General features: G+C 52.5%; 1 protein-coding gene across 2 annotated transcripts in view; it reads right to left on the bottom strand.

The window, feature by feature from the left end:
• Positions 1-2,639: 2,639 nt before the first annotated feature.
• The window catches only part of OPHN1 (oligophrenin 1), a 51,465-nt gene continuing 39,455 nt past the window's right edge, over positions 2,640-14,649 (bottom strand). Inside the window, exons 17-24 of one of the 2 annotated variants that reach the window (XM_032124444.1) lie at positions 13,946-14,051; positions 13,082-13,241; positions 9,020-9,167; positions 7,755-8,051; positions 6,894-7,059; positions 5,932-5,982; positions 5,167-5,217; positions 2,640-5,013 (exon numbers count right to left, since the gene is read on the bottom strand). In XM_032124444.1, coding sequence (XP_031980335.1) covers positions 5,175-5,217; positions 5,932-5,982; positions 6,894-7,059; positions 7,755-8,051; positions 9,020-9,167; positions 13,082-13,241; positions 13,946-14,051 — 971 coding nt within the window. In that variant the 3' untranslated portion in view covers positions 2,640-5,013; positions 5,167-5,174. The remainder of the gene's footprint in view (positions 5,014-5,166; positions 5,218-5,931; positions 5,983-6,893; positions 7,060-7,754; positions 8,052-9,019; positions 9,168-13,081; positions 13,242-13,945; positions 14,052-14,649) is intronic. The other variant, XM_032124445.1, reaches the window with a different exon arrangement.

Here is a 14,649-nt window from a genome sequence, read left to right as displayed (position 1 = left end):
CGGCTAACGCTGGGGTTTGCTCCTTTCCTGAAATTGGTGCTGCCTTCCTCTGCCAGCAGTAGGCTGGTGCCAAAGGGAGGGCAAGCAGGGCCTGGCATGCCCTGTGTCCCATCCCATAGGAGCAGGGTGGGTCCAGTGGCACGGTGTGGTTGCATGATGTAGTAGTGTGATGTGGTGGCATAGTGTGGTGGCTACCAGGAGAGCCTGTGGGGCCAAGGCACTGAAGGGAGCCAGGGTGGGCAAGACACAGAGGGAGGATGGAGCTGTGGGAGGATGGAGCTCCTGGGACTTGCCTCTCTGAGCCTTCATGGGAATGGCCACATTTTATACAGGATTTCAAGAATCTTCAGAACTTCTGCCTTGCAGGAGCTCTTAGAGACACTGGCAGAGGCTGTTAAAGCACTTCTTAAACTTCTGAAACACAGAAAATGAAAAACATTATGTCCCTTACTCGTTTAAAGCATCTCCTGATTGTCTAAGCCAATCACAGGATTTTTTGGTGGCCCGACCTGATTTACAGCCGTGTGTACGGGCCAAGAAACCTTCTAAGGGCTGCCAGAAACCCGCCCAGTGCACGGAGCTGCTCCCAGCTCAGAGCATCCAGATGGGTAATTGCGCAGTGGGATGGGTCAGGGAGAACTACGGAGCTGAAAACTACGGCTCTGATCCTCCAAGGAGTCCCACGTGGGTGGATTCCAGCGCCTTCATGCGTCTCTGTGTAGCACATAAATTTCAGATGTCAGTGCTCCACTAAGTATATTTCAGTTCTAAATTTATCACACAGATGTGTCTGCTGCAGAGTCTTTGGCCTCTTCAAATTCTTCCTCTGGGAAGAACTCACTGAGGCTCAGGGTCAAGCTTTGGAACTGCTTGTTTTGTTACTGTCTCTCTATAAAAACCTGAAAGGTTTTACTTGTGCTGGAAGATAATTTTCTTGCTTATATTAAATCTAAATGTTTTCTGTAAGAAAGCAAGCCAGGCACCTGTGGGTTGGGAGACAAGGATTGTTGGGGCAGTGCCTCGGTGCTGATTCCAGTTCATGATCACTTCATACAAGGCCTAGTGAGGAAAGGAATCAGTTTAGTTCCTCAAACGCTGCTGTTTTGAATGCATCCAGCCCTGGAAAAGTTACAGCCTCACAAGGAAACTTTTAAGAGAAACAAGAAACCAGAAAAAACAAGCAGAAAATCCTCCAGCTGCTGCTCCAGTCCATTGTGTCCATGCCCGCCCTGGGAGTGCTCCGGCTGCTTGGGCCCGGAGCCAGGGCACGGCACAGACCTCTCTGAGCTGGCAAACCCAGCCGGTGCTGCCTGAAGAGCCCACAGGTGGGGGCTGGGCCTGCACAAAATAATCGCAGGAGGATCCTGAAAACAGAGACCAGCACTGAGCAGGGTGTGGGTGGGAACGCTCCCCTTCTCCAGCAGGGACCCTCGCGGCTGTGCGGGCAGCTTGGCTGTCCCTGGGACCCCAGGAACACCCTCCTGAGTGGTCACATCTGTCAAGCTTCTCCAGAAATCCGGTCTCCAAAGCTGGCTGCAAGATTCCCATTTCAGAGAGAGAAAGCTGTTCTCTCCTGTTAAAGAAAAGCAAGAGGCCTGAAAAAGCAAACACTGGTGCACAATGTCAAAAGGTGGGGAAAAACAGACGTGAGGAGGGGCGAAGAGTGCTGGATAGACAGAAAGAAGCCATTGGTCACAGGAAAACCAGAGTCTCAGTGACCCACGGCACAGGACGCTGTCCAGGGACTGTGGCAGTGCAGGAATATTCAGCCTTGGCAGGGCAGCTTCTCCAGTCAGAAAGTGCAGAAAACCAGCTTTGGGGACTGCAAACCCAGAGAGGGGCTTTGGCAGTGCTCAGGGCACTCCCAGTCCCATGGACACAGCCCTGTGTGGCCTCCCCAGGGCACAGAGCTGGGACCCCACAGTAGGATGCGCCTGCAGAGGGGGCGGCAGTGGGGGCAGCGCTTGGGCCTGGGGTGAAGAGTGTCAAAAACAGGTTGATGGAATTGGCTTTCACACAGGGTAATTAGTTAATGAAATGAGTTGAGGTTACTATGTAATGCTACTAGTTGCTGTTTAATTGTTATGGGATAACGTACTTGGATGTTCTGAACAGTTAATGTTATGTCAAGTTAATATCCTTGTCTTCCCTACAATTGAGGTTAATAATAGCTATAGTTCATGTAAATAACAGATTTTAATAATGGAGGAGCCGGGAATGTTCCAGAATATTAGTGATGTAATTGAAGGAGGCGTTTAGAGGAGACCCCTGCACACAGAGGCACAGGCAAGAGGATCGTTGGGTGAAGACCACTCCTAAGACAAAACCCTAGACACCGGGAAGCAAGCCACCAGCTGATCGAATGAACTGACTCAAACACCAGCCAATCATCTCGATCCTAAGGGGAGGGTGTAGGGGAGGTGATGGGCGGGGTCTTTGGGGTATAAAATGTGGTGTCAAAGCCCTTGAGGTTGTCCGGCTACAGGTTATCTGAAGCGACGGCGAGCGCTGCCCTTTGCTTTGTGTAAAGGCAGACAGCCAATCTAAGCCTCTGATCGTTGTATTAACGATTTAATAAATTGTTCCCAATTTAAATTGTGAGCGGTCCTTTCTCACAAGAGGAATAAAACACACTGAGATGGTTGTTTCACTTCATGGAAACTTTATAAACACTTGCAGTAACCTAAGCTTGTACACAGCACAATGGCTCTGGGGCTGATGGTGGGGGGCTGCCATGCTGCACGGGGCGATCCCGCGTTCCCAGCTGTCATTCCTGGGCCACTGGCAGCAGGGACAGTGCTCACAGCAGCAGGGATTGGGCCCCACAGCAGCAAGGACTGTACCTCACAGCAGCAGGGATTGGACCCCACAGCCCCCTGCCAGCACAACCAGCACCCCCCACCACTCCAGCTGCTGGTCCCCAGTGTTCAGCTGCACCCACAGGTGCAGGAAAAATCGGCACAGACATACAAGTGACAAAGAACTTTAAAAGTACACCATGAAATACATCTGCAAGAAGCTGCTTCTCCCCACTGCTCATGCTATCAGACCGAAACCCAACCACCCTTGGATTCTCCCTACCCACAGAGCCTGGCTCTGTCCTGGGGGTCTGTGCTGGGCAGTGGACACGAGCCAGAGGAGGATGTGACAAGCCACTGCTCCCGCAGAATGTCACCTCCAGAGCCACGTACATTGGCAGTAACTCAAGGACCTTCCCAAACTGACAGGCTTGAAGGGTCCCCAAACAGCAGCCCAAAGCAGGAAAGAGAGTTGGGAAACGCTGGCCTTTTGTGTGGGAACCACAGGCCCAACACCCCACCAGGGCCAGGGGCTGATGTTCTGCAGGCAGGTGGCCCCACTGCCAGGCTGGTCAGAGTGGCTCCCTCCAGCTTCAGCTCCATCCTACCTGTTCAGAGATCCCTGATCAGAACCACTGTGTGTTGTCCTCATGCTGCTGGTGAGGAGCTGCAGCAGGAGGGGCCCAGCACAGCCCCAGGTGCCACCAGTGCATGTGGCACAGCCTCAACTGCCACAGCACAGGGCTGGTTTGGTTTTAAAGCCACTTTCATGTGACAGGTCCAAAGGAGGGAGCAGCTGGGGCGCTGCTGAAGCCAAGGGAGTGAGAGCACCATGGACACGACACACGTTGAGTGCCAGTGTGTGACATTCAGCAATAAGAGACATGAGATGGCACAGAGGCAAAGCGCCAGGAGGTGAGAAGGACCTGCGCCGGGCAGGACACAGCGCGCTTGAGGGACGGAGCACCCGGGAAGCAGCTGTGGAATGTCTGGCCACTGTTTTGGAAATGCTCTCAGCACCTAAAGAAAACCATTCAAAATGGGGGAGTCATCTTTGGGTGGGTGGAGGAAGCAGGGAAGCCGCTTGCTGCTGTGCACAGCCCTGGAGCTGGGACCCGGCAGCAGCTGGAGCAACAGACAGGCCTCTACTACTACAGGGCTGCACAGAGGTCCTGGCCAGGGACACCTCCCTGGCCAGTGGACATTAACCACAGGGCCACAGCTGAGGGACAGACTGGGCATCTCATACTGGAAATGAATAAACAAGCAAACAAGAAACTGGGCAGTTCTTAGAAAAACAAACCCACAAACAGTGAGTTTCAGATGCTCAGCACCTCTGTGCTGGCCCACCGCAATCACCCAGGATGGACACTTGTTGGTGGGCCTGTGAGAAGTGGATCTGTTGAGTGTGGCTCACATGGAAGAAGAGGCAGTGGAGGAAGAGGCGGAGGAGGAGCATCTGCTGCTCCCTTGCCCCAGCTGCACCCTTGGAGGCTGCTGACCCGAGGGTGCTGCCTGAGAGCTGACCCCAGGCAAGGCTGTGGCTGTGGCTCAGGCCAAGCCCCTGGCCCAGCCACGTCTGTCAGTGGGGTGTCCCAGGCCAGGGACATCCAGGAGGAGATGAGGAGACATCCCAGAGCTGAGCACAGTGGTTCCCCAGCCCCTGCCCAGCCTGCGTCACCATGGGCAGCATTCCCAGGCACGGCTGTTCCACACACTGACACCACAGCACAGCTCACCAAGTGAGGGACACAAACACAAAGGGGCTTCTCAGGGCAAGGGGGCCTGCAGCTGCTCTGCCCTTGCATTCAAACACGTGGACTCAGCCCCTGTGCTGTCCAAACACCCTTTTCAAGGTGTTTTCTGAAAGTGAGCAGGTGAACAGGGGCTCCGCTGTCCCTTCCGCAGGTGGTCAGTGTCCCCCAGCCCTGCCCATGCTGCCGTCACCTGTGCGGGCACACGGGCACTGTCACAGCCTGCAGGGAGGAGAGGTGGGAGGGCAGGGAACAGTTCAACACAGATGTGTGGGCAGGACCTGCTCACCATCATGGTCTCCCTCTCCTAATTTCTTGAGCCACTTGTGGCTTGGAAATCATTGTCCAGTAAGATAGCTGCTCTCCAGGACACTGGGGCTGGCAAGGCTCAGCTATGACTCCTGGGTCACAAGCACAGAAAGTCTCCTGGGTCCAGCTGGGCTGAGGTGTGCTTACAAAGCCTGGAAGAAGAAAACAAGCTCTGTGCTCTGTGCAGCAGTGCAAATCCACCAGTAATGGCAGAACCACTGGACTCCCACAACCCCATAAATGCTGACTTTGTATTACATGTCTGCTTTCAGTTTATTATTTGATTTGTTGTCATAAACACGTACCTTTACCCTCAGCTCTCATCACTTGGGATCCTGCCTTGGGGTGATGAAGAACTGAATAAAAGGAAGCAGAAAAATAGAGAAAATAATGAACGCAAGAAGCAAGCTCCAACTCAGCTCCACGAGCTGCTCGAGGCTGGGTAATGGGCAGGGAGGGGTCTGTTTTGCAATAGAACAAATGATTTCACCCTCAGCACCAGCAGCAGGAGTTCTCAGACTTACACACAAACCTGCTCTCCCTTGGGCAGAGGCTGGCAGCTTTTCAGAGCAGGAAGCTGGAGCTTATTTGGGCAAATGTTATCATAAATGGCACCAGCCGCCACTCAAAGCCAAGGGCTTTGGCGCCCATGCTGTGTCCCCATAACCACCTAGCTCCCTGTCTGCATACCCCCTGTGCTGGCCCAGCCATGCTCTCTTGGCAGCTGCTGAGACCTAACCAGCCCTCATCACCTCACTCATGCCCTGATCTTCCCACTGAGCTGGAGTACAATGGGCACTAACTACACCACTAGATCCACACACATGGTAACAGGGATCCACAGGATGTTTCTCACTTTTCAGATTTAACTTACCAAGTCTGCATCTAGACTCACATTTTACACTTTGTGCTCCTTGTTTAGTTTCAGCATTTTAGCTGAGCCCCTCAGCTGTTTGTGAGAATGAGACAAGGCAAGCCTGGGGCTGGGGCTGTCTGTGCTGGCTCTGCCTCAGAGCCTGTACTGCAGGACTGCTGCTCTCCACATGCCACCTTCCTGGTGCCAGCCTTACCTGCCTGTTCTTCGGGAAGCTGTCTCAAAGAACTTGGTCCTAGAGGCCACCCTGCAAAGAAAACAGAAGTCTCTCTTCTGATTTGACAATTTGCTAATGAGATCTGCTCTGTGCCAGGGGAATGAGCTGTAGCATGGACAGAACTGCAGAGATCACCTTCAATTGACAGTTCTTGTGCCAAGGCACAGCCGGGCTCTTTCTGCACCCGCTCCACCCTCACACCACCTGCCAGCGCTTTGGCTGGGCTGCTTATAGAACCACAGAATCATGGAATCATTTAGCTTTGGAAAGATTTCCAAGATCATGAGTCCAACCTTTGACCAAACACCACCACACCAACTAAGCCATGGCACCGAGTTCCACATCCAGTCATTATTTCCATGCTATTGCCTATAATCCCATACGCATCCATCCCCTTTAAGATCTTTCCTTCAGTGTTTATGTGCTCCTGCCCGTGCTCAAGAAAGAGAAGTTCTCCCAGGCAGTTCTGGCACAGAACTGACCCTCATGGCACCTTTTGTTTTCTTTTGGTTAATTCCCACTTAATCCAGCAGGGTTTCTGAGTCTCTTAAAATCTGAAAGAAACCTGAGAATGAGAAGAAGCTGAACTCCATCCAGTTTCCTTAAGCAGATCCAAGCTGGATCTTGTCCTGCCCCAGAAAGTGTCTGGTTCAAGAGGTTTGCTGGGGGCAGGAAGGGGCTCAGCTCCACTGACCCAGGAACAGCAGGGAAGGGGATGGGACAAGGCTCAGCCCTGGGGCTGTGCTTGAGCAGCTCCAAAGCTTTGTGTATGTCTTTGCTGTGGCCCCACTCCCCTCCCAGCCGTGCCCTCTGCTCAGCTTTCCAAGTGACACTCAAACCTGCACTCGCACCGGTGCCAAGGGGACATCCACAGGCTCCAGCCACTGAGCCCCCAGGTGTCCCTGCCGACACCATGCACCCACCACGGGCTGCTGGCTTACACAGATGAGGGCATCTCCTCTGCTGTCCCTGCTATCAGATCTGGCCTCTGCTCCAGCTTTGGAGGGATGGGAGTCCGGCACGGAGGATCCGGAGGTCTCACAGGGGGACGCGTTATCACAGGCTTATCACCATGGGAACGTGGCTTAGGGACACCGTCACAATCACCTGCAGGGATGGAGATGACAGACACTGAGCAGGAAGCTTTGGCAGAGGCCAGATATTTATGAAGGGACACTGTACAGGTCTGTGGGTTTAGTTCTGTCCCTCTGCCTCAAAACACCCTCTCATTGACAGTGGCCAATAGCCAGAATAGAGGGACAGAGTCCAGGGAAAGGAAGCTGCCACACTACCTGCCCCAGCACAGCCTTCTTGGCACTGGGAACAGGGGCTGGAGCTGCACCTGCAAGGACAAACTGAATGTAGCTGCTGACTGTGAAGTTGATATTTCCTGGGAATGACAGGTGTTCTTAACCAAACCCTATGCAGTGCCGCTCTGCAAAAGGAAGAGGAACAGCACAAACTGGTGATTTCTGCACCTGAGCTTTTATCCTGGACAATGACACTACCTGTCCTCTCCTCTGCTGCTTTTTTTCCCCAAGATCCAGCCAACCCTGCTATTCACCTAACCCTTCAAATACTTTAAGGGTCAAGGCAACACGGAATGAGTGTCAGACTTTACCTTGTGCCCCATGCCTTAGGCTGTTCTGTTCTCCCAGCCCCTCCTGCTGAGCTACCTCAAGAGGACTCAAGAGGAGAAGCCCACCATCCACTCCAGGGAGGGCTGACTCGGGCACCTCGGGCTTCCCCCGGGAGCAGGGCACTCCTGCCTGGCTCTGGCCAGGCTCCCGGCGCACACTCACCCTCTCTGCCACAGATGCCCGGCCGGGGCGCCGGTCTCCTGGCCTGCAGCGTGGCGGTCCTCAGGGCAGGGCTGGTCACCACCCCGTTGGCTGCCCTGCCACCCGGCTTCGCCCCGCCGTCCTGCAGCCTGTTCACCAGCTTCCCCAGCTCGGGCTCGGTGCGCGGCTGGGGCCGGCTCTCAGCAGGGGGACGCCCCGGCTCGTCCCCCCCTGGCCGGGGCGCGGGCGGGCGGCTGCGGTGCAGGGGCTTGGGGGCCTCCACGCCGCCGCCGTTGGGGGTCTGGCCGAGCCGCTCTGCTGCAGAAACAAGGGGGCACGGAGCCGTGGGGTTAGTTGTGTACCGCACCTGATGTCCCTCCAAAAGCCATTCGTCCCAGCCCTCTTGCTGCGCTACAGACCCAGGAGCCGGAGCTCTACTATGAACTCGACTGCTCCCTGCAGCCTTGGAGCGGTCCAAGGAAAAAGCTCCTGCTCCCAGGTCGGGGAAGCATTGAAATGCAAAGCCAGCCCCACCTGCATTAGCAGTCTGGGGGTTTTAAAGAGCAATGTGAATCAATCATGTTTTGCCAGTGTCACAAAATGCACTTTATACCTAAACATCATCAAAGCTCTGAAAACTAATGGAGAAAGGGACTTTCCATCTCTTTGGTGACTATGGAATCAGGGCACAGCCTGCAGTGACAATTAGAGCAAATCAGGTCCAGAAACATGATTTTAAGCTGATGTGCCCTTTAACATTATTATAAGGACTTCAGCATTTCCTTACAGTCAGCTGGATTTAACAGCAGAGAGGAACTTCATCTAGAAAATACTATCACAGGGTCCTGAAAAAGTTCGTTGGAGTTCTTGCTCTGGATGGGGAACTGCCAGCAGCTGAGCCAGCTTGAGACCTCCTTGGGCCTCCCACAGCACAGCCCTCCCTGGCTACCATCTCAACTCCCCATGCAGTTCCTTTTGCACCTTTGCCTCTGATGCCACAAAACCTCTCCTCTGGGCCTCTCCTGTGCAAGAACCAACCTTAGTTTAGCTAATGGAGAATGCGGCAGAGGTAGCAGAAAAACCCAAATCCCGCAGAGTCTGACTTGTGACATGATGTATGAGTGGTTTTGGCTTTCCTTTCTCTCTGAACAGCCCTCACTGCCTGCTGTGTCCAGGACCCGGGAAGTGCAGCTGTACTGCTGTTACCTCCATTGCTCCTGGAAAGGTGTTACAGGAAGCAGGAGGGGCGAGAGGCAGGTAAGGCATCAGGGAACAGCCGGACTGACCTCCACTCTCCTCCACAGAGGCTTCGAAGAAGACAGGTCTTTCCCTCAGGGGACGCTTGGAGATGGTGATGGGTTTGTGCCGCCGGGCAGCCACCCTGGGTGGGGGCACCGGGGGGGCTGTGGTGTCCTCTGGGGGGCCAGAGTAGATCTGTAAAGGGAGACACGTTCGGGTGACCCAACACAAAGGGGCCGCTGCCTCACCTCCCGCTGCAGGTGCTCCCACCCAGCACAGAGGGGGACAGTGGCCACCACAACACCCTCCCCTCCACAGCACTGTCCCCACCACAGCACTGTCCCCACCACTGACACTGTCCCCACCACTGACACTCTCCCCACCACAGCACTGTCCCCACCACAGCACTGTCCCCACTACTGACACTGTCCCCAACACAGCACTGTCCCCACCACTGACACTGTCCCCACCACAGCACTCTCCCCACCACAGCACTCTCCCCACCACAGCACTATCCCCACCACTGACACTGTCCCCACTATTGACACTGTCCCCACTACTGACACTCTCCCCACCACAGCACTATCCCCACTACTGACACTGTCCCCACCACAGCACTGTCCCCACCACAGCACTATCCCCACCACTGACACTGTCCCCACCACTGACACTGTCCCTGTGGCTCAGCAGGAAGATCACAAACACAGACAATTTGTAGAAGCAAATTCTCCTGGAGCAGATGAGAGAGGCTTTGAGGCTTTGGAGCTGTCAGCTCCTGAGCAACATCAAGACTCCCACCGTCGAAGAGGTACAATCCCTGAAACACCCAAATCAACCTTGCATTGATTCAGATCTAACACTAAAACCCTTCAGCTCTTGGCTTACAATGATGCGTTTGGCACCAGGAAATTACCTGGGATGAAATACTGGCATACAAACAATGCTACTGAGGAGTTTTATCTCCTTTTCTCACTGGTCATTAATTGAGAAGTTCTTATTTATGTCAGGGCTTTTTTTAAGAGCTGAAAAAGAATTACATCTGAAGAGCTGAAACATCATATCAAGGCTCAAAGCAGCTGCTCTTGTGTTCTTCCCAGGGATGTTAATTGAAGTTTTATTAGGGATTTAAAGCCTGAGTTACTGTGGAGGGTTGGCCTGAGCTGCTGAGCCCAGAGGCTGTCCTGGGAGATGTGGAGCTGGTCCCTTCCTGGCTCCAGCCCAGAGGAGGAGAGCTGTGCTAGCCCCACCGGCATGCCAGGTCACCACACCCTTGGGCCACACTTTGATATGGAAAAACAACTTTATTGCATCACCCAGAAAAATCTTAACATGAAGAAATGTAACATTCTGCTTTGATTACATGCCTCATTTTGGTAATTCAAACCAAAAGTATATTCCTTCTTCTCCACACCAAAGAGCAGGCCTGGGAGACCAAAATGGGGGATGGGAGAGGAAAACATGTCCCTAGTTTAACCTCCTTGGTCCCAAGTGTGTGCCTGGGGAGGGCAGGCAGTGGCCGATGGCTCCCCACACCCCATGGTCAGGCTGCTCTGGCCCAGCCTGGGCTGGCTTGGGATAAATCTGTGTGCTGGGTCCAGGCTTTGCTCCCGACACCCTGGTTCACTCTGCATGAGGAGAGGAGGAACAACACAGCATCACAGAATGGTTCAGGCTGGCAGAGCCCACAGGGGGTCATCTGGTCCATCCTCCCTGCTCAGCAAGGGTATCCTTAAAGCAAATGGCACAGGATTGTGTCCAGACAGTTCTGGAATATCTCCAGTGAGGGAAGATTCCACACCCACTCAGGGAAAAAACCTCCACACTTATGGTTTGGTGGCACAGGGCTGGCTCACTGCCTGCTGGGCTCTGCCCTGGGCAGGGGCAGGACATGTTCCCCACTCCAAAACACAAGGTCTGGAGCACCCTCTCTGCCTGGATTCAGAGGGACTTGCTGTGACATAGCAGCCCATGAATTAAAAGCAGCAGCTCGTGTATTATTAAAGCAGTAAAGGATTGCCTGCAGGAGGGAACTTTTTTGGAAATATCAACCTCATCCTTACATCCTGACCAGAATCCAATCCTGCTTTTAAAAGAAACATTAAGCTCCCCAGGGACACTTATACAGGTACCAGAGAATACTGTTTTCAACACCTGAAACCCAAGCTAAACCCACCACAAACGACTCTGTTTAAGACGTGGGTGCAGGCTCTGATTTACGTCTAATTGAAAATCCAAGTTAAATAACCTAAAAGTACCAAGATATTGACAGACCCTCACCTTAAGTAGGTTTGTACAGGGAAGGAGAACAGTCAACCTATTTAATTTAACCACGGCATTGAAACATGAGCTGTGGAAAAGCAATTATCCAGAAACACTTCATGAATAGTTATTTTGTCCTCCGAGTCTTCAGATTGTACCATATAACCCACATCCCCTCCTCCTCCAGACTCATCTGAGCTGTTTGCTCATGTGTGAGCTGAAGATGCTCTCGGCTCCAATGCTGAACTTATAAACTCAACCTAATAAAAGTGACTAATCTAACCTTATTGCTGGAGAAATTAAAAGCAAGCAAAAGGACATCTGTCTTAATTAAAGTTGTCATCCCAGCTCTCAGAGGTGGCAGGGTATGTTGATTCAGACTGTGCGGAGGGGAGCACAGAGCCTCATCTGTGGAGTGAGCGTGTGAGATCCCAGACACAAACCAGTGCCCGTTTTTCTGTGGGAACTTATTACAAGTGTTCATAGAGACCTACAAAGGAATTGGCTGGTGTTTCCGTGAGCTTCTGGTGTGGGTACTCAGAAGCCTCTCTAAGCTCTTTCATCCTGTTTCAATCCTTGGCATTACAGCTGACTCCCACCACCTCATCTGGTCCCATACCCCCACATAGTCCTCACCTGGTTGCTCTGGCTCCACATCCCTGTTGCAGGAACCTTGCTATTCCAGCTTTAGCTGCCTCTTCCTTTTCCAAATGGAGCTTTGCTCCCGCCCACGTGCTGCCCTGTATGCCGGGAGCTGCCTCAGCCCCCTCACAGCAAACAGCATCCCTGAATGAACGGCTCCACCTGCTTCCTGCCCCTAAGGCATGAGAGAGGTTTGGATACCGTGTACTCTGCTGTGAAAAGCTGGAGGAGCAAACTCACTCCTTGGAACCCAGAGCTGTTACCAGGGCAGTAGTCTGCTCCCTGCTTGGGATCTGCTGCTCTGGATGCAAGCTGGATGCTCCAGCTTTCAATATTAACACCCAGCTCTTGTTATCCCCCAGCCACCTGACACCCCTGAGTCAGTGTCGGGTATTGCTGAGAGCAAGTGTGAGCACAGACACAGTGCAATATTCTGCTTTGCAAAGACAGAACTCCACATGACAAAGCTGCTGTCTGCACATGCATCTTCAGCACCACCCCAGCAACCAGACCCTGGCTGGGCACACGGGTGATACCCAGGCTGAAATACCCAGCGCAAATCCATGGAAGGCAGATGAGACTGGAGGCTCTCCAGGGCTCTGTCCTGTGAGAGCATGGCCTAGGGCCACAGGCACCAGCCTCAGCTCCTCCGACCGCTCCACCCCTGGCAGCAGCTCCCTCAGACTCCCCCTCACTCCACAGAACACCTCCTCAGACTCCCCATACCATCTCCACATTGTCCCTGTATCTGCATCTGAATGCATCCACAGCTGAATTACTTTCATCAACCGTTCAACACTTGTCTGCTCTAGGTTTTTTCCACTGATTCAACAGTTATGCAGTGTCACATCTTGGACTGTGCCCATTAAAACCAATTCTGCTCTGGCCTAGCTCCTGTCTAGAAAAGGAAAGAGTGGAGCCCTGTAATGTCCAGTCATACAATAGTGTTTTTTCAATAAAGCTTCCCCTTATTTAAAAAGAAAAGGCAAAAATGCCCAGACTCGCTGTTTCCTCTGGGACCAGATAACAGCAGCATTGAGGAACACACCTGCTACCCTTTGCTTCCTCCTGAAGCCTTTCAGAGCAGCGTGTTACATAAAGCCAGCCCAAGGAGACTCCAGAAGGAGCCAGAGTGCTGCCAGTTGCCACAGCAACAGTCTGCAGGAGCAGGCTGGAGCAGCCAGAGCTGCTCTGGGGCTGCCCCGTACCTTCCCAAAGTGCTCGATCAGGATCTCAACCACGATGTTTTGGAACTTGATGTTCATCATCGCTGCCACAGTGTCCTCCTGTGCTCGCATGAGGGTGGGCCCGAAGATCACCCCCATGTTGGACGGTGACATCAGATTCTCCCGGCTGTGCTCACAGACGCTGCAGAGAGCAGGGGAAGGAGGAATAGAGTTTGGCTTGGTTTGCTTTTTCCAAACAGATCTTATTCCAAGAAAAAAAACCCAAAATCCCAGATACATTAAGAATCAGTCATTCAATTTTCTTTGTTGTGTTTCAGGAGAGTTTGTTTCCCAAACATGGCTCTAGCTCTGACACACAAGTTTGGCTCGGACAGATGCTGGAGAGAGCAATGTGCTGACAGCATCTTTATTTGATCTCTTCCCACTCCCAGCTCCTCTTTAACTCTGTAATCAAAAGTTATCTGCAAAGCATATACACAAAAGGAATGACTTAATTCCAATACCCTTTTTATCCAGAATTGACTTCTGGCTTTAATTTTCCCTCTCTCTGAAGGAAGAGAACTGAATATAAGGGAGCACACTATGGTGTTTGCAACAAATCTCTGAGGGGTGACAATTTACAGCCCCTGCTCTCAGAGGACATTTTCATTTTTAAATCATTTCCTGCTCTGTGCATGTCTGAAAGGATGGAAGGAGCAACCAGAAAGAGAAGCATCACTTGACACAGAGGGCAGCAAGGATAGTCACCCACTTTGTGCAATCCACATGGAAAGTCCCAAGGGGACTACGGTGGATAAAATTTTGCAAACCTGACCTCCCAGAAAGGCTTGTTCTGCTGATTCCATTATTCTCTTTCTTTGGTTTTAGAGGAAAACATCTACTTACTTGACGAGGTGCTGGATGAGGAGTTCTAACATCTCCCTGTTCTTGTCAGGCAGTTTATAGACCAGTGCATGAATGGCTCCCAGCCTGTAGTCCAGGTTCTCGGACTCTGGAAAGCAGGAACACAAAGAAGAATTTGTACCCAACACTTTCAAACTAAATACACCAGGGAAATATAAAGCCAAAGGAAACCTGTGGAAGCTGTTCCCTGCACAGCATGGGAGCGATGGGGAGCAGAGGGAAGTGAGATTTCATAGCAACAGGATGAACACTGTGAGAAACAATATGAAGTGGAAAGAGGAAGAAATGGAGCTTGAAAGGGAGCCCAGGGACACATGCCAAAAGAGGCTGGGCATGGGCAGGTCCTCCCCTTCGCACCCTTGTCCCACACACCTGGGAGCACACAGCTTCCCTCTGGGAGTCCTATCAGCCCAGAGAGCTCTGACACTGAACAACACCTAAAATATCCTGCAGGGCAAAAACCTAAGTCCCTGAGCCAAAGAAGTCACCCTTAGAAGCATAAATAATCAAGAAACAATAAAATACCTGGTGTGAGAAGAATGGTGTGGGGTCTGGGTGGCTGGGAAGCTCAATGGTGCAAGTTTCTGAGGGAGGGCAGGGAAGGGATAAAGGTCTTGCCCACACATCATGGGCTTAACCAGCTCTGAAAGTAATAAATCCTGGGCTTGACCATCTTCAGCAAGTGG

The sequence above is a fragment of the Corvus moneduloides genome, chromosome 14 (assembly GCF_009650955.1).
Source record: "Corvus moneduloides isolate bCorMon1 chromosome 14, bCorMon1.pri, whole genome shotgun sequence".
NCBI lineage: Eukaryota > Metazoa > Chordata > Aves > Passeriformes > Corvidae > Corvus > Corvus moneduloides.
This window is presented reverse-complemented; position numbering and strand designations above follow the sequence as displayed.